General features: G+C 37.6%; 1 protein-coding gene across 3 annotated transcripts in view; it reads left to right on the top strand.

Annotated features, from left to right (window-relative positions):
- LOC128699110 (monocarboxylate transporter 2) overlaps nt 1–24,776 on the top strand; it is a 403,927-nt gene that overhangs the window by 165,222 nt on the left and 213,929 nt on the right. For all 3 annotated transcript variants that reach the window (XR_011393491.1, XR_011393492.1, XM_053791628.2), the window contains exon 2: nt 14,048–14,092. Coding sequence is in view for 1 of the 3 variants with exons in the window: in XM_053791628.2 (XP_053647603.1) it covers nt 14,080–14,092 (13 nt within the window). In the remaining 2 variants the exon portion in view is untranslated. The remainder of the gene's footprint in view (nt 1–14,047; nt 14,093–24,776) is intronic.

Genomic DNA, 24,776 nt, shown 5'->3' with positions numbered 1-24,776 from the left:
TTCTCTCTCTCTCTCTCTCTCTCTCTCTCTCTCTCTCTCTCTCTCTCTCTCTCTCTCTCTCTCTTTCTTTCTTTCTGTCCCTCTTTTTCTCTCTCTCTCTCTCTAACTCTCTCTGTGCTGCCTGTCTTCTTCCCTGTTTCTCCTCCCCTCTTGCCTGAACCTCTTATTACCATTCGTAAATATTTCTGGTCTTTTATTTTCTCTGTCCCTTCCTCCTTTCTCGTTTTCCATATCCTTCGTTTCTCTCTTCCCTTTTCTCCCTGTCCTCTTCCTGTTTCTCATCCTAACATTTTCCTCCTCTCGTCTTCCATTCTTTTTCCTTCCCTTCCCCTCTCCTCTCCCACCATAGATGGGGGGGAGGGGGGTCTCCACCGCCCGCACCTGTGGTGCAACAGATCAATATTCCGTCACAGAGAATTATTGTGCTCACGTGATGCCCTTGTTCCTGTGGTGTTCTGTGGCAACTGCGCCGCCACCATTCACCACGCTACTTCTCGCATTCATTATTACACTTCCTACACTTCCTAATAATGGAGATAGGTAAAAAAATGGTTTTGCTTAATTTCAGGTTAGGTTAGGTTAGCTTAGGCTTGGTTACGTTAGCTTATGTTAGCTTTGGCTTGGTCAGGTTATGTTAGGTTACGTTAGGTTAGGTTAGGTTACGTTAGGTTATGTTAGCTTAGGCTTGGTTACGTTATGTTATGTTATGTTAGCTTTGGCTTGGTCAGGTTATGTTAGGTTACGTTAGGTTAGGTTAGGTTACGTTAGGTTACGTTAGGTTAGGTTAGGTTACGTTAGGTTACGTCAGGTCAGGTTAGGTTAGGTTAGGTCAGGTTGGGTTAGGTTAGGTTAGGTTAGGTTTAGTTAAGTTAGGTTAGGTTAGGTTAGGTTAGGTTGGGTTGGGTCAGGTTAGGTTAGGTTAGGTTAGGTTAGGTTAGGTTAGGTTAGGTTAGTTTAGGTTATGTTAGGCTAGGTTAGGTTAGGTTAGGTTAGGTTAGGTTAGGTTAGGTTAGGTTGGGTTAGGTTAGGTTAGGTTAGGTTAGGTTAGGTTAGGTTATGTTAGGCTAGGTTAGGTTAGGTTAGGTTAGGTTAGGTTAGGTTAGGTTAGCTTAGCTTAGTCTTGGTTACCTTATGTTATCTACACAGAAGTAACATAACGACGGCAGTGGATAATGGACGACACAGAAATAACCATTCTACACTGTTTACTATTTACTAAATTGAAATAGAAATTGTCTCTTGATAGAAATATTGGGTGATTATTATTGACTCATTTTACTGTCATTGGGAAATTAAAGTAACCAAAACCTTGCTAACAAACTTAGTGAAGAAATATTTTTCATGGAGGTGTGACCCGGATATAAAAAAACTTAAACGTCTGCATAATATAATTACTTTTTTTAATGAGGTTGTGGACATAAGATTATGTGTTAAATATGTCATAGATTCCCATAAGAAGATGCCACTAATTATGATGGAAATTACCTCACCACTCGTGACTATTTATGCTGAGAAAATAATGAAATTTAATTAGATGCTTCCTAAGATTTTAGAAGGAAAAAAAAAGAGTCAGGAGAGTCTAGCTTGGTTGACATAGCTAGTCAGATATGAACTGATGTAATGGAGCCTGTCTGGAAAGTTTGTAAGACAGTCTAGGGGCTTCTGAATGTTTCACACAGGCTGGAAAATGAAGCAACGTTGGTAAATATGGTCGCGGACATTTGCTCGCTCGGACACGCGAAGTGTTCAAGGAACTCATCCCCTGAAGACACAGATTTGGAAGTTATCACCACATTTCTAGTGTTTATGCTGCAATGGCACGAGCAGACCCTGAGATGGATATTAGTTAGCCGACAGTAATATTTTTGTAGCACGTCAACGGTTTTGTGAGGCCTGGTCATGGACCGCCGGGCCGTGGGACGATGACCCCCGGAATACCCTCCAGGAAGATACCCACCAGGTAACAGAGCAACCTGGAACTTGATCCAGGGACCCGAGGACGAGGAGGGATTAGCAACAGCACCAATTAAAACAAAATTACATGGTACTAGGTCATCTGATAACACAAGACGTGAGGTTGTGAAGGATGGAGGAAAGTGGAAATTAGTTGAGAGTAAAAGAAAATGAAGTGGGGGGAGGGGGAAAGAACAGCTGTTGTTTTTACTGGAAGACTTACATTGAAGTTACTGAAAATAATAGTTAATCTTGCACTGAAAATGCATTTAATATTTCTGTAATTAACACTGCTAAACTACCAAGTCTATCAAAAAAATAATGATTTCAGAGTAACTTTTAATATGATTGATAGATCTATGACTTTTTAATTCAGAACAATGGCTCCAAGATATCATATTTAATAAATACTAAAACAGAAAACCTATATAGATGTAATCTGCATTTTCAAATTTGTATCTATCTCCAACAGAACTTACAAACATATAACATTTTCTTGAAGGAGACTATCTTGCTAGACGATAAATTACACAACATTAATTGTATAAATTAAAATTATGAATCTGTTGGGGTGGCAGCGTGATATTCTGTTATAACACTGGATAATAATGAAGGCAGATGTCAGGGTGGTTACGTTTATTTACGGTGAAAGATTGCATCATTGCTAATTAAGGTGCTGATGATGGAAGATGATAATTCGGATTATTTTAGCAAAGGTTTATATCAAGAGTGTCACCAAGAAAATCACTACCAAGATTAAATATGTTGAAGTTTTAATGTCTTTAAAACATGTCTTAACGTAATTATATGTTTAATATTATTTATTTCGGGAGTAATTGTAATGCGGATCTTTTTGTTGGTAGAGACCGGTGTCATTTATATAATTTTTGTTTAGACTCTGATTTGATGAAATTTGATACATTTTCATTTGTGCTTTATAATAATTCTTGCATTAAAAGGCTTTATAACGTGGTTAGTATTAAATAGTACAATCAATATTCGTATTAATAGTAATTCTATATTGTATAAATCGATAGGTTCAGATCCTGTATCTGTGGTAATGAGTGTAACTATTGCTGTAAGAGTTTCTATAAGAAGGGAAATTTAGGAATGAGAATTAAGTTTCTTGGCAGCAGCTGGACATCCAGGAGATGAATGAGATAGAAAAACAAATCAAGTCCCTCCCGGTCTGTGATTTGTTTGCATTTGTTTTATTAAGATTTCGAGAGTGACAAATAAGATAATAAAGGGTGTTACTGAGGAACTAAGCAAAATATGTTCCCTATGATGCAGTTAAATATTGCAGATTAGTGTTGTTCCTCTGGTGATCGTCTGGCACAGACTGACTATTTTTTTTACACGTTCAGTGCTTCTGTTTATTGTTGCTCCTCTAATTTTAACAAGATTATCGAGAATCAAAGCAAAATCAAAGTAATTTAAGGTTAAAATAGAAATATTAAACAGTTAGAGTATATGATAAATCTAACAGTAAATGTATTGACTGGTTGAAGAGTGACAGGACGAGAGAATCTCTAAATTTTAGGCGATGACTGAGAGTAGAAATTTTTAAAGGACCGCTGCCTTTATGTAAAATATAAACTCAATGGAAATTTTACTTTTTGAAGGAAAACTTGCGAAGATATTTCGTCATTTTAGAAAGAGATGCAGTAGCAGCAAATAAATTAAATTAAAAATAAATAAATGTTATTAAAGGTAAGACTAACGTTGAGAAGATCTTGCAAAACCTCAGTGGTAAATTTTCCGCAGTAACATTATGACTGATCCGGTAGAATACAATTAATTAGGATAAATTTTTAATTTCCGACAATTTGGATTTAATAAGCGATTATCCGCTACTGACTCATGTCTGGTGCGTAAAGGATCTATTAGGTCTTACATGGAGAAGGGAAGAAGAAACTTAGCTACTTTCATAGACTTATCAAAGGTGCTCTATTCTCGTAGATGCGTTTACTGACGTAGAAATTCCTCCTTATATCGTTAACTTTAGTTTGTATTGTATAAGATACAGGATGTGTCACTCACATACCCCGGTTCAAGTGCGAGAGAATAAAACTGAAAATTTCCTGCTTCGTCTGCAGTTTGATGAAATACACTGCTTCCTATATCCTCAATTCTACGAGCAACAGAATTTGGCACAAGACTGAGAATTTTGAACAGATTTATTTTTTTTGTGGGCATTACTCTTCCATTGCTTCCACTACACACTCTTTCATTAGATCTCCATCAATGAACGGCTTTCCTCTTCTAGCTACCCCATGAGCAACTCTGAATCTGGCTCTGGTTAAAGGTACATTTTAAACTCTCTTCTGCGTAAAAAATCCCTGTTGGGAAAGCAACCTGCGTTACATTAATTCAAGTTTTCCGAACACTTTGTTCCTGTGAGTTAGGAATAACTTGGTTTATGTTTGGTCTCATTGTACCGACGTACATTGTACTCCTTCAAAACTGCAAAAGTTTCGTCACATACGACACATAAAACTTTATCACTTGCTTGTACAAAGAAGTACTTTACACCCCATTCTTCATTAAAGAGGCAGCCTCACTCTGCACTGTTTTTTTCCTTTTTCCTTCCGTATATCTGACAAAAAAGAAAAGATTAGAACAAAAATTTGAACAAATTTTGACATATCATTTCTTACAACAACAAAAACATTAACTTTAAGTGACTGAAAATAAGGATTTAATAGTTTTACTATTTACAAATATTTAAAGTTGCTGCGTGCAACATAAAATCTTGCAAATGGCCGCAGTTTTTAGACCCCTGATGTAAGACAAGGGGGGAAGGTAGCCTCTCACCCTTGCCTTTTAGACTATATATCGATTATGTGATAAAGAAAAAAAAGCCTCTGTGGTAGTGAGATGAAGGTTCTACTTTCTTAGAATAAATATTGCATTTACTGATAATACTGTCCTGTTTGCTGATACAAATGAATATTCACGTAAAATATTTATTGTTTTGAAGCAAGAGTGTAAAATTTAGTGTTAGAAAATAACGAAAGACAAAATATAAGTTTTTTCAAAAATCCTAGAACTAGTTTTTTTGGATACTATAATCAGCTAGTACGACATCGTCCAGAAATTTAAATATTTAGGTCATTATATTCAAAGTAAATTGTTAGATAACAAGGAAGAGCAAATGAGGCTGCATATATTTCATGAAAAATTTAACTGCAAATTCAAAATTTTTATAAAGAATAATTTTGATATGCTCTGAAAAATTCATAAAGCTTTTAGTAATGGGTATTTTATCATTTTCAATGATGCCTTTTCAGTCGCTTTGGAAAAAAAAAAGATTGGGGTTACCTACTTAAAGTAGCAATTAAAATGCTGTACTTATATGAATTATGTTTTAATTTAAGCAATGTATTACCTTATTACAAGATAGATACAGCCAGCCCCCGCTTTACAGCACTTCACTTTACAGCACTTCACTTTACAGCACTTCACTTTACAGCACTTCACTTTACAGTGCTTCACTTTACAGCACTTCACTTTACAGCACTTCACTTTACAGCACTTCACTTTACAGCACTTCACTTTACAGCACTTCACTTTACAGCACTTCACTTTACAGCACTTCACTTTACAGTGCTTCACTTTACAGCACTTCACTTTACAGCACTTCACTTTACAGCACTTCACTTTACAGCACTTCACTTTACAGCACTTCACTTTACAGTACTTCACTTTACAGTGCTTCACTTTACAGCACTTCACTTTACAGCACTTCACTTTACAGTACTTCACTTTACAGTGCTTCACTTTACAGCACTTCACTTTACAGCGCTTCACTTTACAGCACTTCACTTTACAGCACTTCACTTTACAGTACTTCACTTTACAGTGCTTCACTTTACAGCACTTCACTTTACAGCACTTCACTTTACAGTACTTCACTTTACAGTGCTTCACTTTACAGTACTTCACTTTGCAGTGCTTCACTTTACAGCACTTCACTTTACAACACTTCACTTTACAGTGCTTCACTTTACAGCACTTCACTTTACAGTGCTTCACTTTACAGTACTTCACTTTACAGTACTTCACTTTTCAGTACTTCACTTTACAGTACTTCACTTTACAGCACTTCACTTTACAGTGCTTCACTTTACAGCACTTCACTTTACAGTGCTTCACTTTACAGCGCTTCACTTTACAGCGCTTCACTTTACAGTGCTTCACTTTACAGCGCGTCACTTTACAGTGCTTCACTTAACAGCACTTCACTTTACAGCGCTTCACATTACAGCACTTCACCTTACAGTGCTTCACTTTACAGCACTTCACTTTACAGTGCTTCACTTTACAGCACTTCACTTTACAGCACTTCACTTTACAGCACTTCACTTTACAGTGCTTCACTTTACAGCACTTCACCTTACAGTGCTTCACTTTACAGCACTTCACTTTACAGTGCTTCACTTTACAGCGCTTCAGTTAACAGTGCTTTACTTTACAGCGCTTCGGTAACGCAGTGGTTTTTCAGTTACACCCATTCTTCATTTATCCAGACTTCCTACAATAAATATATTTACCCCCTCACTATAAGCTAAGGATGAAGAAAACTGAAGGTAAGTAATGAGTGTACTGTGCATGTACTTTTTTAGCCGTAGCTCTATTACTCACTTAATACATGATAGTGTAAACATGTAAACATTTGAAAATGAAAAAGGCTATGTTTAACTTTACAACGATTTCCGCTTTACAGCGGTAGCCCGAAACCTAACCTGCTGTATAAGCGGGACCCTGTACTATAAGCGGGACCCTGTACTTTAAATCATTATTAGGAATTTCTGTACATAACTCTACAGGATTTGTATTATGTCCTTGTATTGATAAAGCCGCTGGTTGGCGAAACGTCTACAATAATGATACTCAGATGTTACACGTGTGTCTAATTCTTCATCTTGTCGGTACTGTTTGCCATACATGTACAAAAATTCTCGTACATTTCTAGGCATTTCTTGGACACAATTTTCACATTCTTTGCTAATGATTTTGCGATAAAATCTAGAATTAGTTAGCTACAAAATCAGGAGCCAACTAGAGATATTTTATATTTAGCTATGACTGTAGGCTCAAAGGTTTCGTATAGGCTCTGCAGGCTACTTGCAATTTTGTAGGCTACTTGTAGGTTCGGAGGCTCCTTGTAAGTTCCGGACGCTACTTATAGGCTCTGAGGTTACTTGTAGGCTCTGATGCTACTTGTAGGCTCTGATGCTGCTTGTAGGCTCTGATGCTGCTTGTAGACTCTGATGCTACTTGTAGACTCTGATGCTACTTGTAGGTTCTAAAGCTACTAGTAGGCTCTGAGGCTCCTTGTAATCTCGGAGGCTCCTTATAGGCTCTTAAGCTCCTTGTAAGCTCAGAGGCTTCGTGTAGGCTCAATGCTTCTTGTAAGTTCCACAGGATACTTGTAGGCTCTCGGGCTCCTGGGGGTGGAATAGCCATGGCTTGGTAAAGCTCTACACAGAGGGAAACTTTCCCGATAATTACAACTTGGGCCTTTGTCTTCACCACTTAATTGGTTGGAAGCTAGTGGCTCGGTGGACGGGATGAGACAGTACTGAGACAGAATGGATGGGTGGTAGACGGGATGAGAGAGTACTGAGACAGGATGGATGGGTGGTAGACGGGATGAGAGAGTACTGAGACAGGATGAATGGGTTGTAGACGGGATGAGAGAGTACTGAGACAGGATGGATGGGTGGTAGACGGGATGAACGAGTACTGAGACGGGATGTTTATTATGCTTAAATTTACACAAATAACCCGCACACAGGAGAGAGCTTACAACTACGTTTCGGTCTGTCTTGGATCATTTACAAAGTCACAGTAACACGTGACTTTGTTCCTTATGGTTTAAAGTTTATGTTAAGATTGTTTTTATTCTTATGTGCGGATGACACTGTATACAAACATGCGGATGATACTGTTTTCAAATATGCGGATGACACTGTTTTCTTGTATGACAATACCTTTCATATGCAGATGATATAAACTGTCTTCAGTGTGCATGATACTCGTGTTTTCTTCATAACTGATACAGTTTTCTTGTATGTGAATATTCTTTTCTTCTCTGTGCATGGTACTCTGTTTCTCGTATGATTTCAGATGATTCTTCTTACTTCTCTATGGATGATAATGTTGTCCAGCAGGTGAATTGTTGTCTTGGAAAAGTGAGTAGAGGATTTAAAACAAGTGAGAGGGATAATCACAGTAACAATAAATCCTGATGAGAGTGAGAGGTTATTGACTGGCTACCCTTCAAAAGGGATGTGTGATGCCTTGATGCTGGTGGGGTGGAGGCTCTTGATTTAAGGAGTTATTCTCTGCACAAACTTTATTATCGTCCACTCCTCTCAGGCGCTATGAGCATTTCTAGATTTCTTACTTCGCTAACCATATATAATAATATTGATTTTTGTTAAGTCTTGCGGTTCTAGAGTAAAATACGCTGGATCTGTGTGGTAAAATACTCGAAGTTGTGAATGAAATTAGATATGTAAATACATACTCAGAATTCAGCAGTGTGGAAAGCATTATTTGAACGGAGTTGGAAAGAGCGTTTCTGGTGTTTGGAGAATACCTAGAGAACTAAACAGCAACGATTATAACAGCTTTCTTTAAAGCATATAATACAATTCAGAATATAAATAATAGGATCACAGTAAACGAGTGATATTACAATTTGCAGAACATCCGCTGTGAAAAGAATAGTGAACTTCCAAGAGCTATCGTGATTTCTCATATTATCAACGAACTACCAAAATAAAAGAGTAACAGAAGGCATGTAAGGGCCAGATTACACTTCACTGTCAACATACAACACCTGAACCTTTTATGATGATGTGAGTGAGGTGGGCAAGGACCTGTCAAACATAGCTTATATTCTACCCAAACTTTAAGATTTTAACTTATTGAATATATGTTAAATTCTTCCCAAATTTTATTTATTATAAAATGAGTCGATTTTTTATAATACTAAACCAATAGTTACATTAATTTAAAAAAATAATTGTTTATGGAGCTTGATTCTATTATATTTCTCTCTATCATAGACCCGCTTAATGTACCTCTATCGGTCTTTTGAAAATAAAAATAGGTAAAATTGGTCAATTAGCAAGAACTCGTTTAAAATTAAGTCCTTTCTAAAATTTTCTCTTATACGTTTAAAGATATAGTTTACATTTATGTAAATGTAAAAATTAATAATTCTGTACCAAAAAACCCTTAGATAACTTACCTAACCTTATTATAACAAACGCAGTTTAACTTAGCCTAATCCAACTAAATATATTTTAAATAAGTTTAGAATAATTTAATAATAAACAGACACAATGAAATTAATTTTTTTCGTTAGATTCAGAATGATTTTTGCGGAATTACTGCAATGCACTTCACGCTTTATTCGGCAAGAAGTGCGTTGCTATTTAAGCCAAAATAGAAAGTTTTTACCTATTCGGCACGACATTATATATATATATATATATATATATATATATATATATATATATATATATATATATATATATATATATATATATATATATATATATATATATATATATATATATTAATACATCAGCGAACGAGTGGTTTCAGTCTATAACAATACTGCGACTAGCCGGGGATCGAATCCCTGTTATTTTAGCACACCTCCCGAGAAGCCCGTCAAAATTCCGAGACGCCATATTCCACCCGGCCATCAGTACTTTAAACAACAGGAGCCTAGTTCCACTGGACATGTCACCCCTGATGCGAGCACATGTGAGCACATACATAAGTACATAAAATTGTAGATTGGATGCTTGAGTGTTCAAATACTCAAATGTTATTTCACAGTTGTGACCCCTGTATAACCACTGGGATTAAGTGGTATCTATTACTTGCTCACCCACCACCTGAAGTTAACCTGACTTCACTTTCTAATCCATTAGTGGAAGACAGTAAATGAACCGTAGTGAACCATTAGAGGAAAATGCAAGTATCTCTTAAAGTCTCGCTCCAATCACGTTAATACTGATATTCGTAAAAAAAACTTTTATTAAAGAAGGATTTGTGTCGGGAAATCCATTAAACTAATTACTGCAAAAATCTATGGCTTGTTTCCAATTTGGGGGCGCGAGCTGTGCAGCGCCCCTTTGATGGGGAGGCTCTCAGCTCCCAAATTGAAACGAGTCATAGATTTTTTTACGAACATAGTCTCAATTGATTTCCCACAGCACCCAGCGGGGCGAAGGTTGTAACAACGACAGGGTGAGACAAAAATTACATCAATAGCTGGGTAGCGAAAAGTTTGTAACTAAGGCAGGGAAATGCAAAGTTTCAGCGAAAGCAAGGTGACCCAATGTTTTTAATCATGGCAGAGCGACCCAACCTTGCGACTAAGGTAGGGTGACCCAATGTTTACGACTAAGGTAGGGTGACCCAATGTTTACGACTAAGGTAGGGTGACCCAATGTTTACGACTTAAGTAGGGTGACCCAAAGTTTACGACTAAGGTAGGGTGGCCCAACGTTTACGACTAAGGTAGGGTAACCCAAAACTTTCACCCTAGGCAGAGTGAGGCAAAGTTGTAATCCATCGGAGGACGACACAAAGCTTTCAACACATGGCACCATTACATGTCTAAGTCACACATGGTTTCAGTTGACAACTCTTATGTCCTTCACGTTCAATAAGTTTTCCATGCTCTCTTTTTTTTTTTTTTGGTCTCTGAATCTTTGGTTGAGCCAGGTGGGTGCACTTTTTTTTTTATATACACATTTAATCTTCTAGGTATGAGATTTTCTTGTGTCTCCTAGCACACTCCGACTGGATACTCCATCATCGCATTCTTTGACTTTTCTTCCTGATCCCTTTCTCATGAGGGATGAGATAATTCAGGAATTATCTCATCCCTTCAATGTGGAAGATATTCGTCAGTAGTTTAACGCTTCCCGTCTGTTTCCTTTCATAAATATTGAGATTACATTCACTGTCTGACAGTGGCCTGTAAATTTTAGTTTGTGGTTTGGATATTGCTTCTGCTCCCCTTCATGGTGACACTCACTCATAAATTTTTCAACTCTTTATTTCCTTCGGACACTATGCTCAGTTCCTTTTAGTGTGACTTTGTAAATGGTCCAAGACGGACCGAAATGTCGTTAGCTTCTCTCTTCTATGTGCGGGTTATTTGTGTATGGTGTACTCTCTCTCTTGAGGATTGTGACACTTATGCAACATATGGCAATCCTTAATAAATATTCCCATATGTTGCGTAAGTGTGTCAATCTTCAACTTGTCGGTTTTCAAACCATTTATCACACTCATTGGTGTTGCTCGTACATCTCTATAAATCGTTTGTTTACATCCTCACAGACTTCCAACGTCTTGCTTACGTCTTATTTTCCGGTCTTTTACAACTGTCTTACTTTTGATGTGAATGTGAAGCAGTTTCGTATCAGACTTGGTTTTTGCTGCTCTGTCAGTCTAGATTATTGCTGAGTTTTTCTCCTAACTCTTGCATACTCTTGCATATTCTTGCATATTCTTGCATATTCTTCCATATTCGTTTCTGTACTATTTTCCATGTCCTTGTACTTTTTTCTCTTACATTTTGATAGACTCGCACATTTTCTAAGTGTGTGTGTACTCACCTAGTAGTGGTTTCAGGGGTCGTGTCACAGCTCCTGGCCCCGCCTCTTCATTGGTCGCTACTAGGTCACTCTTCCTGCTCCATGAGCTTTATCATACCTCTTCTTAAAGATATGTATGGATCCTGTCTCCATTGCATCACATCCCAGACTATTCCACTTCTTGACAACTCTGTGACTGAAGAAATACTTCCTAACATCCGTGTGATTCATGTGAGTCTTCAACTTCGAACTGTGTCCCCTTGTTGTTGTGTTCCATCTCTGAAACATCCTGTCTCTGTTTACGTTGTCGATTCCTCTCAGTATTTTATATGTCGTAATCATATCCCCCCTATCTCTCCTGTCTTCCAGTGTCGTCAGGTCGATTTCCCTTAACCTTTCCACTTTGCACTTCCTCTAGTTTCTTTACGTGCTTGGCTAGGTGTGGGTTCTAAACTGGTGCCGCATACTCCAATATGGGCCTAACGTACACAGTGTACAGGGTCCTGAACGATTCCTTGTTAAGATGTCGGAATGCTGTTCTTAGGTTTGCTAGGCGCCCATATGCTGCAGCAGTTATTTGGTTGATGTGTGCCTGAAGAGATGTGCCTGGTGTTTTACTCACCCCAAGATCCTTTTCTTTGAGTGAAGTTTGTAGCATCTGGCCTCCTAGACTGTACTCCGTCTGCTGTGTTCTTTGCCCTTCCCCAATCTTCATGACTTTGCACTTGGTGGGGTTGAACTCCAGTAGCCATTTGCTGGACCAGGCCTGCAGCCTGTCCAGATCCCTTTGTAGCTCTGCCTGGTCCTCGTCCGATTGAATTCTTTTCATCAACTTCATATCATCTGCACACAGGGACACTTCAGAATCTGCTCCTTCCGTCATGTCGGTCACAAATACCAGACACAGCACTGGTCATAAGACTGACCTCTGTGGCACCCCGCTCGTTACATGTGCCCATTGTGACACGTGTATGTATATGTATGTGTGTGTGTGTGTGTGTGTGTGTGTGTGTGTGTGTGTGTGTGTGTGTGTGTGTGTGTGTGTGTGTGTGTGTGTGTGATACTCGTACACCTACGGGAAACTACATGTTGAAAGGGATATAGCGTAGTTGCTCCTGATGTCGCAAGGAATCTGCAGCCGTTATGAAGCGGGACAGTTTAATGACAGCAGTAAAAAGTGCGACAGTTTTACTTAAGTTCCATGACGTGAATTATCTTGATAATAGTAACATGAACTAGGATTGTTTAATTTTGGTGCTGTGAATCTGGAAGGTTTACAATATATTCACACACATACAATACATTCACAAAACAAACTAACGATTTCTAAGACAATTATGAACCGAGAAAGAAAATCGGGCATAGCCAAACTTTCTTTTTCAGTCCATAACGATGTAAAGATAAATTTAAAGAAAGATCAGCTGACACCTTCAATGAACGGAAAATAAAAGCATTTTAAGCTGTATTGAGAGTAGCAAACATCTGTAGTAACAAAGCCTGGGCCAAAGTTCTCGTAATTAACCAGTTTTTTCATATTTGTGGCTAAAGTGTGAATTGTTGCAAATGTGATATTGTGAACCGTTTTAAGTTGTAGTCACACTAAGTTAGCAAGCACTGCTGGTGCATGGAGGAGCTGGTCTCACACAGAGAATCACAATGTTACTGTCGCACTGAAAAGCTGGTCTCACACTGGGAATACAAGCATTACCGACGCATCTAGGAGCTGGTCTCACACTGGGGATCACAACATTACTGATGCATGGAGGAGCTGGTCTCACATGAGGGATCAACTAAGCGTGATGAGTAAATAATGAAGCAGTGTTTTAACAATAATGGATAGCTAATGTTTACAGGGCTAAAGTGAGTAAGCAATGAGAGATCATGATGAGCAGGAAACCTTGCTAGCGTTGATGTTTCTTGTTGAAATTACTAAATTTTATACTTTTGTGCCAGAATACACCTCAAACATATTTTTTTTTTTTTGTAGATTCCAACTTTCTGTTTGGCGTACAGGTTTTTGGTTCATAGCACGGAAAAATTCATTGTAGGCACATATATATTTTTACTAAAATAAACGATATAAAATATTCACGTTCGAGCTGCATTCTTGGAACATATTATATATAACACTACACCAACGCAGTGACATTGTTGCAGGCTGCTTACAACAGCTGCTTCTCACAGCTCGAAGTTCTCCCTCACCGTGTGTTACCTTCGACCCCCTAGGGAGGTTCCGTGATGCTCCAATTTCTTGAATTAAGCCTGAATGCCTTCCATACCCAAGGCGCTGTTTCAACTCTCTGAGTTGAGAGCTTCCCCATGAATGTAATTATAATAATGTGTTACCTTCGAGTGACCGAAGCATCGTCTGGAATAAGATATACAGCACCTCTTACCCAGCCAGAATGACTACAGAAACAAGTTACTGAATGTTTGTTGTATTTCTCCTGCAGGTGTGGCTGAAGATGGAGTGAGGGAGACATCTATGACGCTTCAAGGTACTGTCGCCTTTAGTGTAGTGGTATCAACCTAACTAATTCCTGCCCACACATTTTATAGAATAGTAATTCCTGTCCACACACACACACACACACTACACTACACTAGTAACTCTTATCCATACATACTGTACAGTAGTAATTACTCCCCATGCATAGTGTACAACAGTAATTACTGCCCAAACATACAGTATACTAGTAATTACTACCCATACATATTATACACTGCCAATTACCTATCAAACATACTGTGCACTAGTAATTCTTGCCCCACACATACTGTGCACTAGTAATTCTTGCCCCACACATACTATCCACTAGTAATTACTTCGCACACATGTTGTACAGTAGTAGTTCTTGTCGTATATCTACATTACATAAGTAATCCCCGCCCCACTCTTGTATTACCCTAGCATTTCCGGCTACATTTCAACGTTACATTAGTAATTCCTGCTACTCTCTTACGATGCATTAGTATTCGTTCCAGCATTCTTGTGAATATTAGTAATTATACCAACATTCTAGTAAACATTCTTATTGTATAATTGTAATTTGTGTTCACATTCCTCTCTTGTGTTGGTTTTTCGTGTCTACTTACCAGCTTTTGTGCTTTAGTTAATAGCTAATTATAATTGTACACTAATTGTTCTTACTAAATTCCAGCACAATACTTGTACCTCCAGGTCCACGAAGGTCTAATGCATCTTGTATTTGTATTTATGTAATATCTGTCAATTCTTTCTACGCATTATTTCTGTCAATTTTCCAATGATCGCTCTGAGTTTACCCTCATAACCTGTTCTGGACCACATTCATCGGATTTCTTAGGCAAATGATAGGCTTGCTGGGCCCTAAACATATGTAGGAATTGAAAAAGTGAGTGTAAAGTTAATCATATACGACTTCGAAATATCTGTGACCTGTCACACACAGCAACGCCTTGGGATCTTGTTACAGAAAATTCTTCACTTGCTTAACATTTAGGCATGATCTACTTCCACATTTGGATTTGTCAAATGTGTTACCACCTACGACTGCTTCACCTCACCCATCTACAGTATATAAGCAACTTCATCGTGCATATGCTGTATTCTTTTCAAGATTGATGGACTGATTACATCGACTCCATGCTGAGGGACTGATATCTCAAACTCCTCCTGTTCTTCACCATTCTCCTTCGTATGGACTGATGAAGCCACAGTGTGGCCAAACATTTCCTCAATAAAGATACTTAAGTGTTCCACATGTGTCTAATAGATGACTCTTTTATTATTGACACTTCGAGGCAGTTTTTTTTTTAATTATTACGACTGATTTTATTTTTTATCTAGTGTTGGCGTGAATGTTTTTTTTTTATTCTTGTGGACTAGGTTTTGCTTCTGTGTTTGTTGTTGGTGGATATGAGAATGAAGAGTCTTATGTGGCACTGAACACTGACCTACGCTATGGTAGTCAGTGTCTGTACACGTTAATTAAAAACTTCCTAAAGGCAGACAACAGTCTGGTCCCATTAATCTCATAGTCTAGTTATTAAAATATGATCTTGTATAGTGATCTTAACTGTAAAGTGATCGATGTGATCCCTAAAACGGGGCATAGAGGTATATGTCATAAAATAAGGTAAAAGGGAATTGTCTCTGTGTACAGTTAACCCACACGTCAGAGACAGAAGCTTATGCCGACGTTTAAGTCCGACTTGGATCATTTACTAGTCACACAAAAGCGCGAAGGAAAGGGAGCCAGTATAAATAAGAGGAGGCAGTATTGTACCTTTTCATTTTTTTTAATTATCCCTATATTAGAGACCTTCAATGAGGTTCAAACAGCAAGGTTCCATGAAGAAATCCTTGAATTACGAACCACGTGATGAAGTCTTTAAAATAAGAGCCAACAGTAGATGACTAAAGTAGGAACCAACAGTGTGGTCCTAAAACCAAAGACCCTTAATTCAAAATGTCATAGTTGGACTCGAGAAACAAAACCACGCTGCATGATCCATAAAACGGGTCCCCAAGGCGTGAATCGTAAAGGTCCCAAAATCTCGTCCCTCAGCTTTGTGGCGTATCCCCTATGAGAAGGTTTAATGTTTGTGCTTAAAAATTGAGTCCCGCGTGTAATCCCTGAACGGAAGGTTTAACAATGCGATCCCTAACCACTGAGGAAATATTAAATAACACATAAAATTTTATAAGTCGTGACATACAAATGAAATATTAGTCCAAAAAATTTAAAAACACGAAATAAAATTCGAGAGATTTAAAAGATAAACGGTATAAAATTCCGACATGATACAGAAGTAAATACAAATGCATTATAATGTGATTTTTTATTGACAACGTTTCGCCAAAACTAATTATATATTTGTGTCTTGATGACGTCCACTATGTGGGCGAAAAGTAGTCAATAAAGGATCGCATTATACAGCACTTTTGTCTATTTTTCCATCGAAAGATTTAAACAACAATTATAATTTACATTAGCCTTTAAATGGACACAAACGAGAAACAGAAAATAAAACTAACATCAAAATTTTCAAATAAGAAAAAGTTTGCAAAATGATTGAGGGACTGATTACCTCATCTTCTGTACATAGTTCTACTGTCTTCAAGTTATGTCCTAGAATTTGTATTGATAAAGCCACTGGATGGCGAAACGTCTACAATAAAGATACCCAGATGTTGCACATGTGTCTTACTCTCATCTTGTCGGTATTATATACCATTCGTACACAAAAAAAAACTTAGAAGACTAAATAAAAAAAAATATTGAAAGGCTATAACAGACAGCTAAAATAAAACTTACGAAGCTTAATATATAAACCAAAACAAACCTATGTAATAATATAATAATATCTTTATTTACTTATAGTACATGTACAAGGTATATATATATATATATATATATATATATATATATATATATATATATATATATATATATATATATATATATATATATATATATATATATATATATATATATATATATATATATATATATAGAAAGACCCTTGTTATGCAAAACATTTCGGGAAAATTAGGTCAGTTTTTTCCCAGGATGCGACCCACACCAGTCCACTTACACCCGGGTACTCATTTTACTGATGGGTGAACATAGACAACCGATGTAAGGAAACACCCAACGTTTCTACCCTCTCTGGCAATGGAACCTGAACCCTAGCTGTATGAAACGAGAGCTTAAGTCACCACGCCACGGGGCACCGTTGTAGTTTTGTATCTACGAGTTGTACTTACCAGAGAGAAAAGACTGAAATAATCAACAAGTTTAAGTCAAATAGTATAAAATACCGACAAGTTGAACAGTTGGTTATCATTACTGTTAAAACTTCTCGTTTCGGCTGTATGGTTCATCAGTTAAAAAAAAGAGGAGAATAAAAATAGCTAACTATTGCACATGAGTCTTACTTGTCAAGTTTATGTCAGTCACGGTATTGCATAGCGTCCAGCTCTTTTCTTTCTGTACTTCCACTAGCAAAGTTCATAAGCACAGATCTTTAAATTGGATTCTATCCGTCAAGAATACTTTATTCCTTAAATAAAAAGCTGTGTAATAAAGTGAATAATGCGTATATAGACTGAGAGATTCTGTAGCATCCGGGTCAGCATCTCAGACTTTATCACACACTTAAGATCTTGACAGAGGATAATCTGTCTTAAGTGAATGTTTTCAACACGCAGAATTAACTGTTCAAATACTTTTGCCTAAAAGCTGTACTTGTGGAAAGAGATCGATTGAAATGGTCGACGCTGCCCGTCTTAAGGTGGGACAGAGGGTGACCCGGTGATAGGAAATGGCGCTACCCAGCCCTTCCCTTTGCTAGATCAAAACTGATTGCCTTTCATTCCTCAGACACTGTATGACTTCTCTGGGTTTAGCTCATTCCTATTTTTATAATAATAATAATAATAATAATAATAATAATAATAATAATAATAATAATAATAATAATAATAATAATAATAATAATAATAATAATAATAATTAGAAGAAGAAGTAGAAGAAGACGAAGAAGAAGGTTATTGCGCTCGACGGACATATAAGAAACTTCAGTGGTGTTATTAGCATTGAAACTGGAACCAGTTAGCAATGTTTATCTTTTCAATTTAAAATACTCTGGAACTTTCCTAGCCCTTAATTCCATCCTGTTTCAAGTTTAAGCATAAAATTCAAGAAACAATTTGTGGAAACATTGATTAGTTGTCTTTATCTTGAAACAAAACAAAAGCAAGATAATATAACATAAGAAAATGTTTTGTGGACGTTTTGCTTTTAAGCGAAGAAAATATCTTTAAAAATATTTCCAATATATATTATTGATTAGCAGGTATTTAATTATACTTAGTTCAATTAAATTTTAAAACTGTTAAAAGAGGGGAGAGGCTGTTAGTAATTTTCCTAGATTTTAGATGAGAGTGAAAAGCCTTTTGTAATTTAAGTACATAAGAGCTCTCTTTGTTGCAGCGTTGCACGCTCACTCTTTCATCTGAGATATTTTCCACCCTTTTCCGTAATTTCCTCTTCGGTACAGAATTATTTCACTGTAAAGACTTGGAGCAAGTCCCTGGACGTTTTTTATTTTCCAGAGTTTATTATGATCCATGTTTCTCGCCTGCGCTCCAGGGAGTACAATTTAAGAGCTTTTAGTCTCCGCCAATAGTTTAGGAGTTAAAAGTGCAAGTGGAAAGTTAATGCTTTCTCTCACTCTCTTGCTTAGCACTTTCACCTGCCTGAAACGATTATTTCAGTCTGGATTTATTAAATTCTTATAGCCTAACGTAGTGGTGAAATATCTCGAAAAGAATTATATAAAATTTGACCAACACTACGTAAGAGATTATCATGATCTAAGGATTTTTTAAAAGTTTTCTAAAATGTTTAATATTTATCAATAAACTATTTTTTTAAATGTTCAATACTTATCTATGTCTATGACTGCCACAGAACACAGATGAGCAAGGAAGAGTAACAGATGGACATGATAATATACAAATGTACTAAATTATTTGTATACATACATTTTCAGATTGGCAGGATAACAGAATGAGTCGCTGTTACAGAATGTGTCTTCTGCAAAGTTAAAATATCTCCAGAGAATAGTAGGTCAACTGTAAATGGGTATATTTAAATATCATTGTTATTTTGTACGTATAATCATATGGCATTAAGAGCACATTTGATAAAATGCTGTACTACTCTAAATATGTACCGTCTGGTACGTTACTATGATGAGATGTACTCAAGTATAAGAGTAATGTGTATTTATGTGTCTGTGTAAGTATTCAGTATGTGCTCAAATTGACTCGACTTAAAATGTGACTGACGGCAACAAGTCCCTAAATAATCTAATTTCTAGCCCATCAAGGCAAACAAACAGCTTGCTTGATCAATATGACGACTCATTCGCTAACAGCAGTAATGCAGTAATGCTCGAAGCGGCAGTGAACAGCTTAGCGTCAGGCGAGGAAGTAGCAATTCCAATTTCTCGACTACGACAGTGCGTAGATGCCGGAACAAATGTAGGTTAGAAGTTAACTCAAGACCAGAGATACAGAGAGTGTCTCCACGAGAAACTCTGAGGTCATATATCACTAACTCTAAATAATGCTCTGTGAACAGAGAGTTATACAATTACGATGTGGATACACAGCAATCCACAACTGCAGACCATACCAGGTTGGGGGTGGTACTAGAATCTATTACTCTAACCAACTATCTTGTATTAGCACTAATTGCTTTAGTGACGAATATGGGTATACATTTTTGTTAATTTTACTGTAAAAAACCTCAAGACGCCTATAACAATTGGTGCCATATACCGGATACCCCACAGAAACATCCCAAACTTCAGTGAGAATCTAAAGTCACTAATAACAAACAGACAAATGAACAAGCACCACCTTCTCTTAGCTGGAGACTTCAGTATCAACCTTGGCCTACCAGATGATCAGACTGTAACTGATTTCATCAACAATATGAACAACACACTTCTCATACCAACAATAACTAAACCAACCAAGCTGACTTAGACAAGTGCAACCATAATATACCACATATGGACCAATATACTAGCCCCCCTTAAATCAGGGATAATCACAGAAAGCACTACTGACTACTACCCAACCTTCCTCTTAACAAACATTAGTAAGCCACCACTCGAATACAACAAAGTTTCATTTAGACTCCATGACGAGGCCTCAATAAGGAATTTCTCAGCAGACCTAGAGACTGTTGACTGGCCTACAGAATTCTCCAATGCCAATGGTATTGACGATTGGACAGACATTTTTCTTAACAAAATACTTAGACTATACAACAAAGATTGTCCTATAAAAACTAAACAGATCACGAATAAACGGCTCGGTTGCCCATGGCTAACCAGCAGCATTCTGAAATCCATTGATAAGAAACACCAATATGAAAAGCAATATAGACAGGGCTTAATACACAAAGATATTCTTAAGCAATATTCAGAAGTTCTCACCAAATTAATAAAGAAAGCCAAACAACTGTACTACTCCAGCAGATTCACTGACACAAGAGGAGATATAAAAAAGACCGGGAAAACACTTTCCCAGATTCTGGGGACCCACAAACTGAAAAAAACAAGAATATTGTTCTAACTAAACCTCATGAAACACCACTGCATCCCACTGACACAGCTAACAAGATAAACGACTTCTTCTCAAACATAGGATCTAATCTCGCCAGTAAAATCCCACGTACCAATGCCCGTGCCGGGGACTACCTAGATGGGAATTTCCCAAATTCCTTTTATCTTGTTCCAACTGAGGCCCACGGAAGTCACCGCGATCATAAAGTCACTTAAAAATAAATCGGGGAATCTGTCTCACGTCCCATCATTATTGTACAAGCAAGCAGCCCATGTCCTTTCGCATGCTATTACATTACTTTTTAACAAGTCACTAGAAACTAGCTCTTTCCCGACACTACTTAAGCCAGCAAGGGTTACACCAATACATGAAGGTGGTAACCCTACAGACGTAAACAACTATAGGCCAATATCAAACTTCCCATTGCTATCCAAAATCTTCGAGAAACTCGTGCACAGAAGACTATATTCATTTATAAAGTCACAAAACATACTCAACCCCTGCCAATTTGGATTCAGGAAAAATAAAAGCACTAATGATGCAATTATAAAAATGCTAGACCTGCTTTACACAGCATTGGAAAATAAGGAATATCCGCTAGGAATTTTTATTGACCTAAGAAAAGCGTTTGACACAGTAGACCATGGCATCCTACTCCACAAACTTGACCACTATGGTATAAGAGGCCATGCGCTTGCATATTTTAAATCCTGCCTATCAGTATGTCACCATTAAAGACACAGCCTCATCAATACGGCCACTTGATACTAGAGTTCCGCAGGGAAGTGTCCTTGGACCCCTGCTCTTCCTCATTTACATCAATGATCTTCCAAACATATCCCAACACCTGAAACCCATTCTCTTTGCTGACGACACGACTTATGTCATCTCCCACCCTAATCTTGCCACCCTCAACGCCATTGTTAACGAGGAGCTGCTCAAAATATCGACTTGGGTGACAGCCAATAAACTTACACTTAACACTGGCAAAACCTACTATATTATGTTTGGTAGCAGAGCAGGTGTTGCGCAACTTAACATAAAGATCGACAACACTCTAATTGCCAGACATAATGAGGGCCTATACCTCGACAACAACCTAAATTTCAGCACCCATATCCAACACATAACAAAAAAAGTATCCAAAACGGTTGGGATCCTCTCCAAGATACGATACTACGTGCTGCAACTGCCCTTCTCACAATATACCATTCACTTATATATCCATACCTCACCTATGCTATCTGTGCTTGGGGTTCAACTGCAGCAACACACCTAAAGCCAATAATAACCCAACAAAAAGCTGCAGTAAGAATAATCACTAAATCCCATCCCTGGCAACAACCCCCCCCCCCACTCTTCATAGATCTAAACTTACTCCCTGTTCAGAACGTCCACACTTACTACTGTGCAATCTATATCTACAGGACCTTAAATTCCAATATTAACCTTGACCTAAAACGCTTTCTTGATAGTTGTGACAGGATCCACAGGCATAACACCAGACACAAACATCTCTATGACATTCCCCGTGTTCGACTAAACCTTTACAAACATTCAATGTATTTCAAAGGACCTAAAATCTGGAACACCCTACCTGAAAACTCTAGAACTGCAGACACATTCATCACTTTCAAAACTACAGTTAGAAAACATCTTATCTCCCTGATCCACCCCGACAACTAACTACATGATAACCACCTGGTGGTTCACAATTACACTCACTCACCCACTGACTATAAACCCAGAAATACTAATCCTAATCTTAAAATAATAAATCCTAACTAGTCATAAGTTTGCCTATGATACTTCAATATAGACTCTTTGTATTGTGCCAAAACAAAAGCATTCACATTGCTAAACTCACAAATTATGATGTAGTCACTTAGCCTTAATACCATAATCTGTAAGGATTTAATGTTAAGAATTAATCTAAGTCTGCCCGAAATGCCTAGCCAGGCTAGGCGTCCTAGTGGCCCCCTCTGTAATTAGTATTTTATAACATGTAAACCACACAATACCCAAAACCTGTAAACCCCACATTGTAACCCTTATAGAGAATAAACTTGAATTTAATTGAATTGAATAAATGACAAGAGTTGAGGAAAATAACATTCTCTCAGACAGAGCAAGAGACAAGATGTTTCCTCCACAAGCAGCAGCTAGAGAGAGGATGTTTCTCCACAAGGAAGAGCTAGAGAGAGAGAGAGAGAGAGAGAGAGAGAGAGAGAGAGAGAGAGAGAGAGAGAGAGAGAGAGAGAGAGGGAGAGAGAGAGAGAGAGAGAGAGGGAGAGGCAAGGCCTGTAGATCTGCTGTCAGGTGACTTGTACCAGGTTGCGCCTGACTGGGACAATATAGCAAGCGGGCAATAGTTTGCATGTGCTGGCAGCCAATGAAGACTTTCCAGCAGCGAGCACAGAGAGAGGTATTGTTGTTGTTATATCCTACCTGCATACATAAGCTAATATAATAAGTCAAATAGTAATATAAAACATGAAATTTCCATTTTAGCTATTAATGAAAACATCAAAAATACAAAATTATATGAATAGATAATATATACAAAACAGTTACTGCATTCTTTCTCTTTAAACCAACCTCAAACTTTCTACAACTTTATATCTTAATAAATGAAAGTTTCAAATTCTTAAGAGTCACTATGTGTCCTCACTGTTGAATTTTAGAAAAAAATTATGTAGTTGTCTGCTTGGCACTCTGGACCAACAAGCAATTGGAATACCATAACTAAGATCGTTGCAGTTATTATTTAGCCAGAGATGATGCTCTCTATTTCCTCTCACCTCAAAACGAGGTATAAGACTTTTTTTTTAACTTAGCCTTTTTGTTATATATCTCATAAACAGGTTAAGTTATACACTTTTAATATGCTACAGTGGTGCATTTTACAATGGTATACCCCTTCAGTGTGTTACAATGAGGTCTTTTAGAAAATCACACAACACTCCTTTAAGTTAATTATCTTTAGAGGGAAAAATGTAAATTTTATTATTTTCCAACTTTCCATGCAGGGTTACTTCATTTCTAGTTTCTCAAATCCAGAAACTGTAAATATGTAACTAAAATATGCATACCACTCTTCAAAAAGCACTAATGCAGTACGCTGGAATAAAGACTGAGACAAAGAAACAATATTAATTTTCAAGGGTGAGTTTAGTCTCACTGCGATATTAGGAGAAACAATAAAGTGATCTTAAGCTTAGATCAGTTATTCTTCTGTATCATCATAAGGTTGAGTCATAGCTCCTGGGACAATAATGAATCATCTCACAGATTTATAACTTACTCCCACGTTCCTCCCAAGCATGGACAACACATTTCCAAACTCCCTTAAACAATACTGCCACATTAGTCATAGGTTAGGTTAGGTAAGATTTATCAGGAAACAGGATAAGTGTTTCCTGACGTGGGTCTTAGTCATATGATAACCTGCCGTTGGAGCTTTCGGTCATCTGACCGAAGCCTTCCGCTGGCTTACCGGTCCACCCCTTTAAAATTATGATTACTCATACTTATCCTTCAACTAACTCTCACATTACTCCCTGACCAACGCAACTCGCTCTGTTTAACTCGCCCACTCCTACAACACTAAGACACCCCAATTACGCCCTTATAATTAATTTCGTTACCTCCACAAACACATCCCGACATTAATATAAATCTCAAACTCTTACAACTTTCTCCCACATTCCCCAAAAACTGCCTTCCGAACCCTTATGACTTACTCCCCAGGGATGTAATGAACGTTAAGGCGAAGCCTTAAGTGTTTCTGTAAGCTGGGGACGCACCTCGGCCTCTGTAATGTTTACGTATCTCGTTGAAAATCCAATCCTGGACCCACTTGCTCCCTCCCTCGGGAAGCTCAGAGAATGTGTGGCACTGTTAAACATGTACACTGCACCTGCACAACGGTGACCAGAGCAGAAGCAGACCTGGAAGACAGTGACACTGTAGAATTGAGGTCAAGTACCAGTACAGCTAAACGATACCCAATGTAGCACTGATACACATCACTAGGGACCACTTAAGAACTG

This window comes from Cherax quadricarinatus, chromosome 54, assembly GCF_038502225.1.
Source record: "Cherax quadricarinatus isolate ZL_2023a chromosome 54, ASM3850222v1, whole genome shotgun sequence".
Taxonomy (NCBI): Eukaryota; Metazoa; Arthropoda; class Malacostraca; order Decapoda; family Parastacidae; genus Cherax; species Cherax quadricarinatus.
Note: the sequence above shows the minus strand (reverse complement) of the source record. Positions and strands in the feature narration are given on the sequence as shown.